This window comes from Odocoileus virginianus, chromosome 7, assembly GCF_023699985.2.
Source record: "Odocoileus virginianus isolate 20LAN1187 ecotype Illinois chromosome 7, Ovbor_1.2, whole genome shotgun sequence".
In the NCBI taxonomy this organism is placed as follows: Eukaryota; Metazoa; Chordata; class Mammalia; order Artiodactyla; family Cervidae; genus Odocoileus; species Odocoileus virginianus.
In genome coordinates this window covers 17,526,988-17,545,359 of record NC_069680.1, presented here as the reverse complement: position 1 = coordinate 17,545,359, position 18,372 = coordinate 17,526,988, and the positions used below count along the sequence as shown (strand labels likewise).

At 40.6% G+C, this 18,372-nt stretch overlaps 1 protein-coding gene across 1 annotated transcript in view; it reads right to left on the bottom strand.

Moving 5' to 3' along the window:
- Positions 1-16,464, bottom strand: part of FHIP2A (FHF complex subunit HOOK interacting protein 2A) — a 37,861-nt gene extending 21,397 nt beyond the window's left edge. Inside the window, exons 1-5 of the mRNA XM_020900716.2 lie at positions 15,874-16,464; positions 9,718-9,796; positions 3,017-3,186; positions 1,247-1,351; positions 672-794 (exon numbers count right to left, since the gene is read on the bottom strand). Of these exons, the coding sequence (XP_020756375.2) occupies positions 672-794; positions 1,247-1,351; positions 3,017-3,186; positions 9,718-9,796; positions 15,874-15,918 (522 nt within the window). The 5' untranslated portion in view covers positions 15,919-16,464. The remainder of the gene's footprint in view (positions 1-671; positions 795-1,246; positions 1,352-3,016; positions 3,187-9,717; positions 9,797-15,873) is intronic.
- Between the last annotated feature and the right edge of the window lie 1,908 nt (positions 16,465-18,372).

Genomic DNA, 18,372 nt, shown 5'->3' with positions numbered 1-18,372 from the left:
AAAGATTAAAAAAACCTTTTTTTTAAAAACTAAAAAACCCCAACATTTTCCCTAATATATTTCTAAATGACTACTGCTAAAAAAAAAATAAATGAAAGCAGGAAAAACAGAAGAGTTATTTTCTAATTTAAAACTGGAAATAAAATCCAAATATTAACTGATTTAAGTAAACCACAATTTGGTGACTATGGCTAGGAAAAGACAGTACCAATTAGCAGAGCAATCCCAATGCTACACCAGGGTGGGGAGGTGACTCGTGATGTTGTGCATCTTGCCCATATCTGCACACACCATCCTTACCCTAGGTCAGGTTACCCACACACCACGCTTGAGCAAGCCTGGCTGAAAATATGATAGCTTAAAAATCCCCGTGACTTCCCTCTTCCAGATTTGCCCTTCGGACTGTGCTCCTAAGCCGTAGCTTTGTATTTGTCCAGTCCCTCTTCTGCTCCCTACATGTGGTTCAGTCACATTCTTTGAGAGTAGTTTTCCTCAGGAAATTTTGGGTTAAAATAAAACAGTGCTCTTAAATGAAAATAATTCTGGGGAAGTAAAACAGGCTATCTGTTACTCACAAAATGTAATTCCTTCTGATATTATTTAGCGCTTTCAATTCTTATGATAATTTTAATATACACATACTTTGAAGGTTGACAAGAAGTAAACTATACCTCCAGGAAAAAATTAACCAAATAGGGATCTTGTTTCAGCTTTGCACACACAATGCAGAGAAACTGAATTTCTTCATTTTCTGTTGGCGTTGCAAGGACTTCACCACACAATCGAATTAACTTCTGTCAAAAAATTTAAAACAAAATTTCAAACTTAGGCTATTTTTTTTTAATAAACATCTAAACAGCCATTCATTCACCTTCAGGATATTTTAAATTTTCAAATAATGCAAATACACTGCATTTTTCAGAAAGAACACTATTTGCAATCACCTATATCAAAATAAATCTGCTAGTAATGTTTTTCAAATATGTTACTTTAAAAAATTAGTGAGGTTTTAATAAACTTCTTGAGATGTCATGGAAGTATGTCAATGGTAAAATTAATGTATAAAATTTTAAGAGAGAAATATAGAGACATGCAGTGCATTTAATACAATGTCATGCATCAAGAAAGTTCAAGTATCAACATTTGCTACTTTGCATGTTATTTTTACTCTTAGAAAAATCATATAAAATTATTTCTATGTGAAAAGCAGTGAACCAAATAGTTTTATGTAAAGGGAACAACCTACCTGCACTGGCCTGTGCACGTTAATATGTGGAAGCAGCGGCTGCCGGATTTTCCCCAAAAGTTTGGTATAGAACACCAAAACTTGTTGCTTCATTCCTGGAGGACACTGGGTACAGGAAAAAAACAGACAAGAAAAAAAACAGACAATGCAAACCTTTTTACTCGAAAGCTTGAAAAAAATCAGAGACAATGTATGTGAATACATTACACCTTCAAAAATCAATGCAATTAGACAGTGACTTTGTCTAAATAAAATTCTCAATCAATTATTACTGACTGGTATTCTATAAATAAAATTCATAAGAGTGTGTGAGACCACAGGCTGATGTGATCACAAAGAGCACAGTGATAATATGCCATGGTGACTAGAGTTTGGTTCAGGTAATGCCAAGCTGTTAATATTCTAAATGCTAGGGTAAAAGGAAACTCCCTGGCCCAGGCAAAGGCACCATCTTATCACTTACATTTATGACAGGTAATCAATAACCTTTCATCATATATATGGAGGAGTAAATAAAGTCTAACACATGTGTGTAAATAAAGGAATCCTATGTATAAATGGCTGTGATTTATTCTAACAATGTGATTTTAAAGTAGTTGCAAAACTATTTACATTATGATTATTACAGGCAATGAATATTTAATAAATAAGTTTTGATAACATGCCAATTGTTTTAAATATTTGCTGAAAGGCAGATAAACCTGACTATTATGCATGATGTAAATTAAGAGTATGAGTTAGCAAGGTTATACGTTCTAAAATTAACCTGCTTATGTTGACTCAGATTTAAAATAGTCACAAAATATTTCCAAAACATCACCATAGACACATTATATGGAAGTAGCATAATAGCATAAGCTATAATCTTAAGCACAATAGTATGTGAAGATAGTAAATACCTTAGATTATTTACATAAAACACAATATTTATAATCACCAATACCAAAATAAATTTCCCAGTAGTATAATTACTAACATTTGCTCAGAAATTGATTAATATTTGCTCAATATAATGTTGCATAATCTCTCTCTACAAAGGACATGAAAAAGGAGTGAAGAAGGGAATGAACTGGAAGATACTAGTGAGTAGATATTTAGCTAGAAAATATAAACTGAATGAATCTAACCTAAAAATGCATTGGAGAATTAGACTTAATTAAAAGGAAATCGTCTTCAATACGACTTCATTATTCTATTTGGTGTTTAAACATCTGTTTGAGGCTTTTTAATTTGATTTTCACATATATTACAGAAATTCACAGAACAGACGCACCAATTTTTAGAGCTGGGGGAGGCCCCGTGGTGATCACCTCTTTGTTTTTAAACAGGAGGAAGATTCACCAAAGAGACTTACTTCAATTGGTTCTGCTCATCAGAAGTGTTAATGTCAGAATGATCAGTGACATTTTCTTTCTTTCAGGATTATGAGAAATAATTTTTGTAACCCATTATTCAATGGGATCCTTCTAATTTCCTTTGCTTCTGAGCATTTGCACTTGAGTAAATTTTTATAAATGTTTACACTGTAATTCTAAGCAGCCTAAGTACCAGTTGTCTAGAGGATTTGGGAGCTTTGCTATCTCTATGGAAAGTCATACTCATATAGGACAAACAATTTTCTTTTTTTTTCATGTACTGACTTGAATCCTTCCATGCTTAATATATACCTCTACAGTTAAATTAAGTGCTTGGCAGCTTCTTTATCTCTAAGACATGAAAACATATATTACATGTACTAGACTAAGAACATCATGTGGATTAGGAACTTACATCAGCTTTCCCTAGGGTATATAATGTTTCCAAGATCTTGTGATGAAGTAAATATTCCATACATGGCCCCGTCTCTCCAAATTCCCGTTCATTTTCTTCTTGTACTAAGATAACTAACATCTGTTCCAGATGAGATGGAATATTTGTATCTGTCACCGGGGCTTTATCATCTAAACAATAAAGATATTCATCAAATAATCAAACATTTTTAAACCGTACATTTGCACCTAAAATACTCTTTGTATTTCCCTGTTTTTATTCAGAGAAAAGTTTGAATTGTTCACACTTGGGTGAGGTTTATATCTTATTCAAACACAATCTATATTCTGAAAGACATTCTAAAGTTAATACTCATGCATAATAATTCAGAAAAGGAACCATTTATGGGGTATGGAAATGGAAACATGATCAGAAAAAAATACAAATAACATCAGAACTTTTTATGTATTTATAACTTTAAAAATGTTATTTCAATTAGCCAGTTCAAAAGATCTAAACTTTCAGTTCAGTTCAGTCACTCAGTTCTGTCCAACTCTGCACCCCATGGACTGCAGCATGTCAGGCCTCCATTTCCATCACCAATTCTCAGACTTTACTCAAACTCATGTCCATTGAGTCAGTGATGCCATCCAACCATCTCTTCCTCTGTGTCCCCTTCTCCTCCCGCCTTCAATCTTTTCCACTATCAGGGTCTTTTCCAATGAGTCAGTTCTTTGCATCAAGTGACCAAAGTATTGGAGTTTCAGCTTCAACATCAGTCCTTCCAATGAACACCCAGGACTGATCTCCTTTAGGATGGACTGGTTGGATCTCTTTGCAGTCCAAGGGACTCTCAAGAGTCTTCTCCAATACCACAGTTCAAAAGCATCAATTCTTCAGAGCTCAGCTTTCTTTATAGTCCAACTCTCACATTCATACATGACTATTGGAAAAACCATAGCCTTGACTAGACAGACCTTTGTTGGCAAAGTAATGTCTCTGCTTTTTAATATGCTATCTAGGTGGGTCATAACTTTCCTTCCAAGGAGTAAGCATCTTGTAATTTCATAACTGCAGTCACCATCTGCAGTGATTTTGGAGCCCCCCAAAATAAAGTCTGACACTGTGTTTCCACTGTCTCCCCATCTATTTGCCATGAAGTGATGGAACCGGATGCCATGATCTTAGTTTTCTGAATGTTGAGCTTTAAGCCAACTTTTTCACTTTTCCTCTTTCACTTTCATCAAGAAGCTCTTTAGTTCCTCTTCACTTTCTGCCATAAGGGTTGTTGTCATCTGCATATCTGAGGTTATTAATATTTCTCCCAGAAATCTTGATTCCAGCTTGTGCTTCATTCAGCCCAGCGTTTCTCATGATGTACTCTGCATGCAAGTTAAATAAGCAGGGTGACAATATACAGCCTTGACATACTCCTTTTCCTATTTGGAACTAGTCTGTTGTTCCATGTTCGGTTCTAACTGTTGCTTCCTGACCTGCGTACAGGTTTCTCGAGGCAGAACTGGTGGTCTGGTATTCCCGTCTCTAAGAATTTTCCAGTTTGTTGTGATCCACACAGTCAAAGGCTTTGGCATAGTCAATAAAGCAGAAATAGATGTTTTTCTGGAACTCTCTTGCTTTTTCAATGATCCAGCAGATGTTGGCAATTTGATCTCTGGTTCCTCTGCCTTTTCTAAAACCAGCTTGAACATCTGGAAGTTCACGGTTCACGTATTGTTGAAGCCTGGCTTGGAGAATTTTGTGTATTACTTTAGTAACATGTGAGATGAGTGCAATTGTGCAGTAGTTTGAGCATTCTTTGGCACTGCCTTTCTTTGGGATTGGAATGAAAATGGACCTTTTTCAGTCCTGTGGCCACTGCTGTGTTTTCCAAATTTGTTGACATATTGAGTGCAGCATTTTCACAGGATCATCTTTTAGGATTTGAAACAGGTCAACTGGAATTCCATCACCTCCACTAGCTTTGTTTGTAGTGATGCTTCCTAAGGCCCATTTGACTTCACATTCCAGGATATCTGGCTCTAGGTGAGTGATCACACCATCGTGATCATCTGGGTGGTGAAGATCTTTTTTGTATAGTTCTGTGTATTCTTGCCATCTCTAAACTTTAGGTCTCTTTATATAAAAATAGGTGGACCTTCAATGTTAAGTTGAATCAGGTAGCATATGCGGAGAGGACAGGCTTGGTTTTGATCACTACTACATTGCTTTGTGGGCTTCCCAGGTGGCACTAGTGGTAAAGAACCTGCCTGCCAATGCAGGAGACTTAAGAGACATGTGTTTGATCCCTGGGTCAGGAAGAGCCCCTGGAGAAGGGCATGGCAATCCACTCCAATAGTCTTGCCATGGGCAGAGGAGCCTGGTGGGCTACAGTCCACAGAGTTGCAAAGAGTCAGACACGACTGAAGCGACTTAGCATGAACATTGCTTTGTAACAATGGGAAGTCAAAACTCGAACTGCCTCCAATTCATCTCCAGATCTGAAAACATGAAGAGTCCAAAGAAAAACCCTCTACTGAAAATTTCTGACATCTCATCAGCAGAGATCTATTCCCAAAGTAAAAGCTGCTTCTCAGGAAAATTCTTACAAAATACTGATTTTTTAAAAGTAAAAATTCATGAATACTTTTAACATAGTAAAAACACATGGTTTTACCAACCTAAACTTATTATATAAGGGTTAAATCACTCATATAAATTACTGCTATAAAATGTTTAAATATAAGGTGTATTAGGGAATGACAAGTTTTTTTTTATGTCTCTACTGTTCTTTACTTAGTACTGCTCTAGTTTGTACAATACAATCCTGGTATGCTATGTATCTGATGACACAAAGCTTTGTCTGTACACTTACACATGTATGTATATATATACACACACAGACTAAACCATAATACTAAAGCCTTATGGAGAAAACAAGGGAAAGAGAAGAGTCACTTTTGTTTCCCAGGAGGACATATCAAATTTGACTGAGTATGGGATAGTTATTAAGAACATGAGACCTGGACTTGGACAACCTGGATTCAAGTCCTGGCTCTGTTGCTTTTAGCTGGGTGACCTGGGCAAACTACTTAAGCCTCAGTACCAACATCTGTAAAATGGAGCTAATCAACACCAGTAAGTGCTACTGTATGATTTCGACGAAATAATGTGTATGAAGCCCAGTGCCTTAGCACACAGTAAGAATTCAAGGAATGTTAACTTATGATGTCTCACTTCATTTTCTTCTAAAATGAGTAGTCTAGGGCTAATAAAAGATGGTGTGTAATTTTTTTTTTGAAGTTTATTCTTTAAAAGTGTTTTTCACCTGTTTAACTACAGATTTTATATAAACATTCCAGGAAAGAATGAATATTTAAGCATGGTTTGATTATACATATTTATGGGAAAAAGTAAAAAAGACCTTTTCTTTCTTTGGGAAATGAATGAACTACCAGTTCAACTTGACAGGATTAAAATCCGAGCTCCCCAGAAGATCTACCTTCTGCTGTCCACTCTCACCATCCCAAACCATGTTTAGACCCCAGTGCCTTTGCATAAGCTATTCCTTCTGCTGAAATGCCTTTGCCCTCCTTGTCTACCTCAAAACTTACTGCTCATCTTTTCAAGCCCAGGGTCAGACACTGCCTCCTAGTTTTCTCCCTTCTTCCTTTTCTCTCTGTGCCTGACCTACTTTTTTGTCCCATACTTTACTGTAACATATACACTTCCTTTTGCCACAAGATTGCAAAAAAAAAAAAAAAAATCATTTGATGCAAGAACTTACAGGCCTTCCTTTAAAGCATTTCCTTAAGACCACGGAGGGGTGAAAAACTCACAAGGTCTAAGAACAGTCATTTTTTTTAAAAGATTGCTCCTGTCAAAAAACTTTTCTATAGATCTGCCATCTAAACATCCAAATTAAGGTCAAAATTACACTTTACACTTAAAGGTGCATATATAGATAGTTTGATTATCACTTATTACATAAAAATGAGGAATTTCTTACTTTTAAAGAATTATCTATGACCCCACCAGCTTGCCAAATCAACTATTCTTTTTTTTCTTCATGTATTCTTTCAATTAAAAAAATATGTGTTCAATCTGCACATCCACTAGCGTTTACCTCTATATGCCTTAAGGGAGCCCACAGGGCTATGGAGCAAGGCTACTACTCTATTTCCTATTTCAGAGATTGCCAGACTTCAGTTCATGAAACAAACCGAGCCTTGCCATCTGCTTTAATAAAGTTGTAGGGAACAAAGTAATGCTCTTCTTTTAATGTATTGTGGAAGGTTGCTTTTGCACTATAACAACAGAATTGAATATTGCAACAGAGACTGTATGGCCTACAAAGCCTAAGATATTTACCGTCTGACCCTTTACAGAAAAATTTTGCCAAACTTTGACCTAATTTATTCACATTTCCCCACATTTACTCTTCAGCCTATTCACTAAGAAAGACTGAAGCACAAAGAAGATAACTTCCAAAGACGTCCACACCATGTCCATTTCTTTCCTACGTTGACACCCATGTGTTTTTTTTCTGTCTTAATTTTATGGATGAGCTGTCCACAAGCCTACGAAGGCTAAGCCTTCACTAATGCACGAGGATCCCATAACCCACTTGCCAACTTAAGGATAAGGCTCAGAAATTATCTCCTATGACTCTCGTGCACACCTTTCCTCTCTACTAGCTCATTCTTACCGAAGCACAAATGGCAGTACCTTCCATCTTAAAAAAAAAAAAAATTAGCTCCTGCCCCCACAAGGCCACTTCTCCCTGTGGCTGTTGATCTGTCTCTCAGCTCTCCTTTCCACTAACACTCCTCAAGAGAGTGGTCTTCACACACTATCCAAATATGTTCTCTGTCCATTGTCTCTTACACTTCCTCCAGTCAGGTCTCCTCTCTCTTCCCTGCTATTAAAGGGCTCTTATCAAGACCACTGATGAGCTCCTCATGGCTGAATCCAATTACCCATTCCTAGTCTTCCTCAGCTTGACATCATTAGCCACTCAGATCCTTCTCTCCGCTTCCAGCTCGAGGACACCATTCTCTGTTGGCAGTCTGGTGCATCACTGGCAAAAGCACAATCTCCTTTGCTTGCTAGCACTCTCACTGTCCCAGTCGCTGAACCCTGAGTATGAGGGCTGAGTTCCTGAATACTTCTCTTCTTCCAACTGTCTGTAGCTATCCCCGGGTGATCTCAGCCAGGCTCATGGCTTTAAATCCTACTTACACGTTGATGACTCTCAATTCCATGTCTAGCTTATGGCTCCACCCTAAATCCCAGATCCCTCTTTCTTACTGTCTGCTTGACAATATCCAGCTGCACATATAATGGGTGTCTCAAAACAAGTCCAAAATGCTCTCACAAACCTGCTCTTCCTGTAATCTCTCCATTCTCAATGAGTGCTCCTTCTATTATTCCAACTGCCTAAGCCCCAACACGTGGAGTTATCCTTGATTCTTCTTCTTTCATACCCAATATTCAATCCACCAACAACTTTCTTCAAAACATACCCAGAGTTCAATCACTTCTCACCACGTCCACCCTGGTCTGAGCCACCGACATTGCTCAAACCATTGCAACAGTCCCCTAGCTGCAACTTCACCTCTGCACACTTGCAATCTAAGTTTCTTGCAGAAGCCAAAGTGATCTCTTTAAAGCCGATTATGTTACACCTCTGCCCAAAACCCTTTAAAGGCTCCCCATCTTAGAGTAAACGCCAAAGCCCTCGCAACAGCTTAGAAGGCCCTGGGTGAACCTGCACCCCCCCCCTCCACCATTGATGTCGCCTCCTCCCGTTTCTCTCCCTGTTCACTTCGCTCCAGCCACACTTCCTGTGGTTCCCGGTGCACGCCAGGCGCTGCGCCCTGCAGCCTCAGGGTTTGTGCGCTGTGTGCTCTCCTGGACCTCTTCCCTTGGATGCCCCAGGCTTGCTCCCTCCTTCCTTCAGATTGGCTCAGAAGTCACCTGGGGTAAGGAGGATTTCTCTAATCTCAAAGAGCTGGCTGTCTCTGACGGCTCTGTCCCCGCTCCCCAAACACTTCCATCCCTTTCAGCCTGCTTCATTTTCTCCTTAGCACTTATCATCTGACACAGTATGTGTACCTGTCTATTGTTTGCTTCCTCCTAATCAATATCTCCTGGAGAAGGGACTGGCAACCCACTCCAGTGTTCCTGTCTGGAGAATCCCATGGACAGAGGAGCCTGGCAAGCTACAGTCCGTGGTGTCGCAAGAGTCGGACATGACAGAGTGATTAATACAATCAATATATCTGGGCCTCCCGTGTGGCTCCCTGATAAAGAATCAGCCTGTCAATGCAGGAGATGCAGGGTTCCATCCATGGGTCACGAAGATCCCCTGGAGAAGGAAATGGCAACCCACTCCAGTATTCTTGCCTGGAAAATTTCATGGACAGTGGAGCCTGGCAGGCTATAGTCCATGGAGTTGCAAAGAGTCAAGCACAATTTAGCAACTAAACAACAACCATCAATATACAAGCTCTGTTAGGACAGATATATTTGTCTGAGTGGCATAGCCCAGTGCCCAGAACAACACTTACACATAGTAGGTGTTCAACAGATGTATTTTTGAATGAGAGGAATTAAAATTAATTGCTTATAAGTTTCATGCAAAATAACTTTGAAGAGTAGTTTGTATGTATTTTAATATTTCATTGATTTTCTGTTTAATTAATATCAGCATGGTTTCTTACCTGACGTCTCTATATAGTAATGGGTAATTGCCTTCCAGTGGTAAACAAAATCTTCTTGTAAAGGAAGAGAAGGTGCAAGCTACACAAACACAAACAAAAAGCCACAACAATTAAGAAAACGGCATTAAAATTCTTATTAAGTATAACTGTATTTTTCTACTAACGATGCAAAAGCAGCATATTAATAAGGAATGAGCTTTAATATGATTCTGTATGTCAAATATCAAGGAGAAACAATGTCAAATCCAAGAAAGTAAAATGATTTATTAAGAAAGATGAAAAACACATTTATCAGTGTTATTAGTAATTAGAGTATTGGGTTTTTTTCTCCTTCCCTGAAAGTAGTAACTATATATGACTTCAAAAGTAACAGAGTTAAATAAAAACACACAATATTCTATTACTAAAGTATCAGTCAAATGAAATTATTGATAACCAGGGATCTTTGTACCTAGGACTTTGAAATGCAGAACAGTAAAAAGCTGCTATGTAACTAGTTACACATCACCACTACTAAAACATATACCAAAGTCAACCCTATAATCAGATTAAAATTGTTCTCTATTTTCAATGACATACAGAAGTAAATCTTTTCTTCTTAAGCCTAGATTAGGCAGTGCATATTTTTAGCAAAATGACCATGTGAACAAGACACTACCAATTTAAATTCCACAAAGTCAAAAATGTCTCACATTTTGATTTTGAAATTTACTTCAGAAGTTTTAAGGCCAAAATTATATCCCTTCAACCATCTCATTGCAAACTTACAAGTATTTTAAATGGGTATTAAACGGATAGAAAAAGATTTGGATGCACCTTTACAATATTTTATTTTCTTTAAAATGAATGACAGAGAGAGAATGCTCTACCAGTCCTAGCACTGTCAATAAATTTTCATCAGAAAGTACAGCTGACCCAGTTTTCGTTAATAGCAAATAGGTTTCCATTTTGAGAACCTCAACCATGGCAGTGTAATCTTCCATTTTCACAGATTCATCTAAACAGATGACCTAAGAGGTCATGTTACTTCTGAACTACAACTTGTTCCATTTTGATTGGTTCTCCCGTAAAGACCTCAAAGTTCAAAACCTTTCAAAACAATTTCCAAACTACTGAGTAAATTATAAACATTGGTCAAGATATCCTAAGTATTTCAATCCAGAAGATGAAATGTAATCAGGAAACAAATGGACCTGAAAATTTTTCTGCAATCATCAACAGCTTTTTCATACGTGCCTATTCACACCACTCTGAATAGTACTGCATTAAGAGAATGTAAATATTCATCTCATTTCCAAATAGAAGGCTATGCAAAAATTTTAAAGACTTTAAGATCCTTAACAATGGAGTTAAAAATCTTTGGGGTTACTATACTTCAGGAACACAGAAAGAGAAAATTCGTGGTAGACTGAGAAAAAAATTAGAGAAATAAGAAAGAAAGAAAGAATTTGGGAAAATAATCTTCCTGAAACTTTTAGATTAAAAAGTCAGTTTTAATCAGCTACTTATTTGTAGAATCTTCCTCAAAATATATAGAATTTCTCTTGTATTATAGACCTTTTAACACACTAGCTTTATGCAGTATTGTTATTAATCAATTAATTCTGTACTAACAGTTGGGACAAACCCAAATGAAATTTGGTGTTTCAAAAAAAATGTACTGAGTTTCTGAAGTGTAAATATTATGCTTTGTTTAGTTTTTCCAAGGGAATTTCCAGGGTCTATCACTTTCCTGGAGAACTCTGGCCAGATTTCCTGCCGAGGGCACGGTCCTTTCCACACAGGCTTGCGGCACCGGCTCCCTCTCTCCCAGCCCTGAGCCCGTGTTGGTGACTGTTGAGTTAGCCATCTCCTCCACTAGATTGTGAACTCAGCGAGTTTACAAAGATTATATCATCTTGTTCATCTCCGAACCTCCAGTTTCCAAGTCAGTGATGGCGCATAGTAAGCGCTGAGTAACGTTTACCGAGTGAACACAGGGCAGCTGCTGCCATTTATGAGTAGTTATGTGCCAGGGCTTTCCTGGGGGCTCAGAGGGTAAAGCGTCTGCCCGCAATGCGGGAGAGCCCGGGTTCGATCCCTGGGTCGGGAAGATCCCCCGGAGAAGGGTATGGCAACCCACTCCAGTACTCTTGCCTGGAAAATTCCATGGACGGAGGAGCCTGGTAGGCTACAGTCCACGGGGTTGCAAAGAGTCGGACACAACTGCGCGACTTCACTTTTCTTTCACTTTTATGTGCCAGGCACGATGCCAAAGTTTACACTCATGTGTGGTCTTAAATTCTCACAATAAACTCCGACTTTTCCCAAACAAACTCTTGTCAAGACTTAGAGCCATTCACTGACCTGCAACACTGGTAATTAAAAACCTGGAGGTCTTTCCCCAAAATACCTACCACACAAAAGGACCTATCTAACTGATAACTCAGACGAGAACTAGGGATCTGAGAGGCACGCCTGCAGCCTCACAGGTATCATCAACATTCCACGCCCCGCTCTTTGAAACTGCTTCTTCCTCCAGGCAATTTTCTGACGCCCCCCTCTCCTATCTCCTCTGCCTCGGTAAGTCCGGCTCAAGTCTCTCTTCCTCCAGGGAGCCTTCCAATCCTAAGTGCTTGCTCCCCTCCTCCTACAGAACTCATTAACAGAACAATTATCCAAATAATAACAATAATGTTTAACATTTATTAAGCACTTACTATGTGCCAGGCACTGCATTAAGTACTAGTCATACTAATTTTCACAATTCTATCAAATAGGTCTAATTACTTCCATTTTACTATGAGGGAAGCCAGCTGTGCTGCAGCTCATGGGATCACAAAGAGTAGACACGACTCACTGACTGAACAACAAAAATGGGGAATTGAAACATACAAAGACTAAGTTGTCCAGTGAAGAAGCAGGGGGCAGAGGCAAGCCTAGAACCCTGCTCTGTCTGGCTCTAGGGGCCAGGTCACAAGCTTGTGCATGGCTTATACTTCAGCTTGTGCATCTGTTTTGCGTATCAATGCAGTCTCACCATGAATTCACACTGTGCTTTCTTGATGAGCTCCTAAAATGTATGCTGCATGACTAAAGGATGATAGTTAAAGAGCACCTGTCGGAAAAGAATACACTTAAGAAAACGCTACCTACGTTTCATTTGACATTTTAATTCCTAGTGCAGAGTAGATTTTTAAGGAATTGCTAGTCTCAACAATCATCATTAAATCTTAACTATAATTTTACAAGAAAATAATAATGCATCCAAATTCTGAAAGATGACTTACCTTGAATTAACTAGTTAAGACAGATAAAACATTCTTTCCTGACACTGTCCTTTTATCCTCCTGGAGTAAATCTGCCTTCAAGGATGAAACTGACTGGAATTACAAGATATCAGTCCCTGGCAGACTACTTCACACAGACTAAGGCCCTCAACAAATACTGAGTTTTACTAATGGAAGGTGTTTTATTTATCCTTTGGAGAAGCTGGGCTAAAATGATCCACTTCAGAACTAACTACATGAGAGGCCTGATTTCAGACTTGTGGCAACTAACTAATTTCCTGACTCTTACTAGCCAATCATTTCTATACTGAAGGAAAATTGTCATTTCTGAAAAAGGAGGCAAGAGACAGTTTTTGTTTTTGCTCAAGGTGTGAATTTCTCTCCTAAACTCAAAATGTGGCCTACCAGATTAATAACACATCTTCAAGTACTGATCTTTGAAAATATCTTAGTTATTTCATCCTTTTAAGTAGTTAACAGGAAGTGAGAAGAAACCATTAATTAAACAATAAGGAAAACTCTACACCTAAACCGTATTTAAATGAATATGTATCTGGCTGACCCTAAAAAACACATTTGAAGGTGGATCCAATTGAATAAAAAAACCTAGGAAATAATAATACCAAAATGGTTGAGAAAACATTATAGAGATTCATACAATGACACAACTGAAAAAAAGGTCATGTCAGCATCTGTCTACAGGATTATCTCCCTTCTCTGTAGAACCCTGATAATCATAATTGCAATACTATATCAGAAAATGCTAATTGGGCATACAAATTAGAAGTAGGATAGAGAAAAGCTAATGAAATGAAATGAGGAATGGTTAAGATTAGGCCATAGAAAAAAAGTCAAGCAAATAAAGAAACGGAACCGAATAAATGGAAACCAATCTTGAGCTAGGGGAAAAAAAGATATTCTTCAAATAACACAAAGATGGCTTATTCAGCATTACATATGGGTTCATTTCCAAGAGAATGGCAAAAGGGAAAAGGAAAAAAAAAGTACACCAAAAAATTTTCATCACATTTAACTGCCTATCAAGGTAAACTGGTAAGTATCATAATTGAAAACATTAATGCTAAGTAAATAAAAACATTACTTTTCTAAATGCAGTGCATTAACTCCCAGGGGCAGGTGAATATAATCCACTCTTTTTCTCACTAACCTCAGCAAAGCAGACAACCTGGATATTACAGAGGCAGAGTCAGACAATTTACATGGATAATTTGGGAGATGGTAACATACACAATTATAAGAAGATAATGCAGACAGAAAACACAGGCCTTAGGACAAAAATGAGTCTTTACTGGGAGAGCACTGAAAGCCATCTTGCTTTTTCTAAGTACTTATTTCTGTAAATATCAGCCTGAATTAGTATAGAATATAAATGATGTAATAAATTCTTATTCCAAATGATCTCAGTATGAAGCTGTATTCAGTGTCAAAAAAGTAAATGACTCTTGATATTTTAAGTTAAGAAATAATATAAAATGTAAATATCACTTTTTTATAAATTTTAATTCTAAAAGTAAGGTGCTGTAGCTGGTGTATAAGCAAGAAAGAAAAATTAAAAGTTGCCTGAGAGTCTAAGACTGTCATCTCCCTCAAGAGTAATACTGCTCTTCATTCATGCAAAACCCTGTCTTGCCTGATTTGATACATTCCTTTTCTCAAGAACCTGTAGCAGATCTAAAACGACTCAAACATTTCCTACACAGCACTTAAGAACTGTACAAAAGTTTTCCAGTACTGAGTTTTAAAAATCCATTTTATTTTTATCTGGCCATAAAAACTGTTCTATTGCAATTGTGTGTTTTCCGCCCTTAAAGTTATGTAGATCTGAATGTGCTATGTCACCCAAAAACTGGACACAGAAAAAGAATGACATTTTTAAAACTAGCCAAGTAGCACGTCTAGCAAAACTGCACTTGTTATGAACTTGACAGGGTGCCTTTTTCGATTTGGGCAATTCTGCCAGCCTGAAGTAAAACAACCGAAGTAAAGCAACGCGACCCCTTATCACTGAATCAGCAGGAAGACATGTTCTTGGGAGTTACTTCTCTTTTGGTACTGTTAGGAGATTTGAGTGCTGTCTCCCTATGCTGGGGTCTGAAATCCTCAAAGCGGGGTACAATTGCAGGAAAGACCAAGAGCGTCCAGGAAAGGAAGAGAAGAAAGGAAACAGATGGTCCTGGTGCTGAGTGAGGGCTTGGAAACTGTCTAAAGCACACTCGATCAGACCTTCCAAATGCATTTCACACCGGTCAAGATGCAGCCGAGTTCGGCCGCCGGGCCTGCACGAGCAAAAGCTGGCTAGATTATGAAACCGGGTTGGGTGGGCTGCCTCCCAGCCAGAGCCGCGCCCCCCGGCCAGAGCACCCCGTCCTGCCCCCCCACCCCCACCCCAAACAAAACAAAACGAACCCAAATAGCGTTAGGCCGTTTCTTTTGTCTCGGGCAACGCTGACTACTTTTTTGCGGAGAAGGTTAACGGTCAGGGAGTCCGGGGGAGCGCCCCAAGACCCTGCCAGGTGCTCCCCGACTCCCCTGGCCCCATCAGAGGAATCGGACGACCCCCAATCCGGGCCGAGAGGGGTCGGTCCTCCCGGGGACTCCCGCCTGCCCTCTTAGAGCGAGGGAAAGGGCTCCACGCCGGCTCAGGGCAGGAAGGAGAGCAGGGGGTCCGCTCAGGGCCAGGCCTGCAGCCCCCGGCGCCCCGACGACCGCGCCGCGCCCGCCCCGGGCCTCGCCCCTCCACGGGGCCGGGGACGCCGAGGGCCGCCGGGCCGAGGCCGCCGGTCTCTCTCTGCCCGGGGCCGGCGGCGGGGAACGTAGGCCGCCGCCATCCCCGGCCTGTCGTGCGCCCGCAGCCCCGCGGCCTTACCGCCTCCACGGCGTGCTGCAGGATGGAGGTGAACTTGGAGAACATCCTGTCCCGGGACTGCAGCAGCTTCTCCCGGGACGACCTGGAGAGCTCCTCGATCCGCCGCCGCCGCCCCTGCTGCGGCTGCCGGGGCCGCTCCAGAGTGAAGGCCGGTGCGGGGCGGGGAGGACGAGCAGAGGGCCGAGGCGGGCCCGGCCCGGCCGCTTCAGGTGTACGCGGGCGGCGCGGAGGCTCCGGCGGGCGCGGCGACGTGGCGGGCGACGAGGAGGGCGTTCCGCGCGGACTCTGGGCCCCGCGACGCTCCGGCGGCGGTGGCTCCGGCTCCGACTCCGGCTCCGGCTCCGGCTCGGACACGGTGGCAGCTCGGCTCGGGTTCCTTCCGCCCACTCTGCCCGCCTCAGCCTGCAGGGGGCGCCGCCGCGGCCCGGGGAGGCCCCCGCCACTCCAGGCCGACCCTGCTGCTGGGCGGCCGGACGCCGCGGGGGCGGGAGAAGCACCCAGAGGCCGCGGCCCGCCTGGGGCCCGGAGTCGGGCCTGGGCGCTGCCGCCACCGTCTCCCGCCGACACACTGTCATGCTTACATTGTAAAAATACAGCTGTTCTCACTGCGACTTGTTTCTCCAGTGGAAGTAAACGCCAATTTTGTAGGAAAATGAAGCCGTATATGTATATAAAATTCAGAGGTTCGTCTTTTAAGGGCAGATTTGCAAGACCGGCAAGAAAAAGCACAGTACTCCTAAGGCAAACAGGAATGGTGGGTTTAGATGCTGAGAATGAGAACAAATCAGCGAAAGCAGATGAAATGGCTTTGCTAACCGTAAACCTTTATTATTATTGTTGTTGTTATTTACTTATTCAACATTAAAACAGGAAGCCCTAGATTGACGAATGGTAAGATGATTCAGTTATTTGGAACATTTGATAGAAAATGCATTCAGTATAGCATTTTCTATTCAGTTCTCACTTGATTCTGGGAAACATCAGTGAGGGAAAAGACTCGAAAGGGATTCCAGGAAGTGCATAGGACAGATTGAGTGGAGCTACAATGTAAGCACTCGGATGGAGCCTTCTTTAAAATAGTATGCAACAGTATATTGTGCAAACCTTAAAGAAATACGGCTCGGGCTGGTAAAGTTTAGGTTGCATTGACACAAATTATGAAAATGTTCATATCCTGGAGAACTTTGTTTTTGCTAGGGTTGGCATTTTATCAAAAGGACCATTAAATTCTTGATGAGGGTGGAGTCAGTGTTGGACAGCCCATGCTGAAAATATGTATTTATAATTGAATTAGTTGAGCACAGGAAAGGCAGAAAAGATAGCAGCAGTGCAGAATGGTGTTTAGGGGCAGTCTCTGGAACTGGGTAGGCTAGATTTATAATCTCAGTTCTGCCACTCACTGCAGCATGTTGTTTAACCTCTTTGTGCTTTGGTTTACTCATCTGTAAAATTCAGGCTGAAGGGTGAGGCGGTGTGGTAATACCTACCTTCATGAGGTTGTATGAAAATGTCTTAATATACGTAAAGTAGTTTAACATGCCCAGTCTACACTAAGCAATGCACGGACATTTGTTATTATTGTTGTTATTAGTAATAGTTCAGCTCAGTCACTCAGTCGTGTCTGACTCTTTGCAACCCCATGGACTGCAGCACGCAAGGCCTCCCTGTCCATCACCAACTCCCGGAGTTTACTCAAACTCATGCCCATTGAGTTGGTGATGCCATCCAACCATCTCATCCTCTGTTGTCCCCTTCTCCTCCGGCCTTCAATCTTTCCAGCATCAGGGTCTTTTCAAATGAGTCAGGTGGCTAAAGTATTCGAGTTTCAGCTTCAGCATCAGTCCTTCCAATGCATATTCAAGACTGTTTTCCTTTAGGATGGACTGGTTGGATCTCCTTGCAGTCCAAGGGACTCTCAAGAGTCTTCTCCAACACCACAGTTCAAAAGCATCAATTCTTCAGTACTCAACTTTCTTTATAGTCCAATTCTCACATCCATACACGACTACTAGAAAAAACCATAGCTTTGATAGACGAGCCTTTGTTGACAAAGTAATGTCTCTGCTTAAGTATGCTGTCTAGGTTGGTCATAGCTTTTCTTCCAGGGAGTAAGTGTCTTTTAATTTCATGGCTGCAGTCACCATCTGCAGTGATTTTGGAGCCCCCCAAAAATAAAGTCTGTCACTGTTTCCACGGTTTCCCCGTCTATTTTCCATGAAGTGATGGGACCAGATGTTGTGATCTTAGTTTTCTGAATGTTGAGTTTTAAGCCAAATTTTTCACTCTTTTTCACTATTAGTATTAGTAGTATTTAACAAAATAATAGGGCCAGAAATCGAAATCAAGATTTAAGGAAACTTTTACTAGTCTTGTCTTCTTTTCTCCCCTGTTTTTTTACCTCTGTCCTTGGATATCAGGTAAATTTGACCTTAATTCCCTGTACAGCAGCCTTCAGAATGCTGGAGGCAAATTCTGTCATTTGCTGAAAATCACAACATG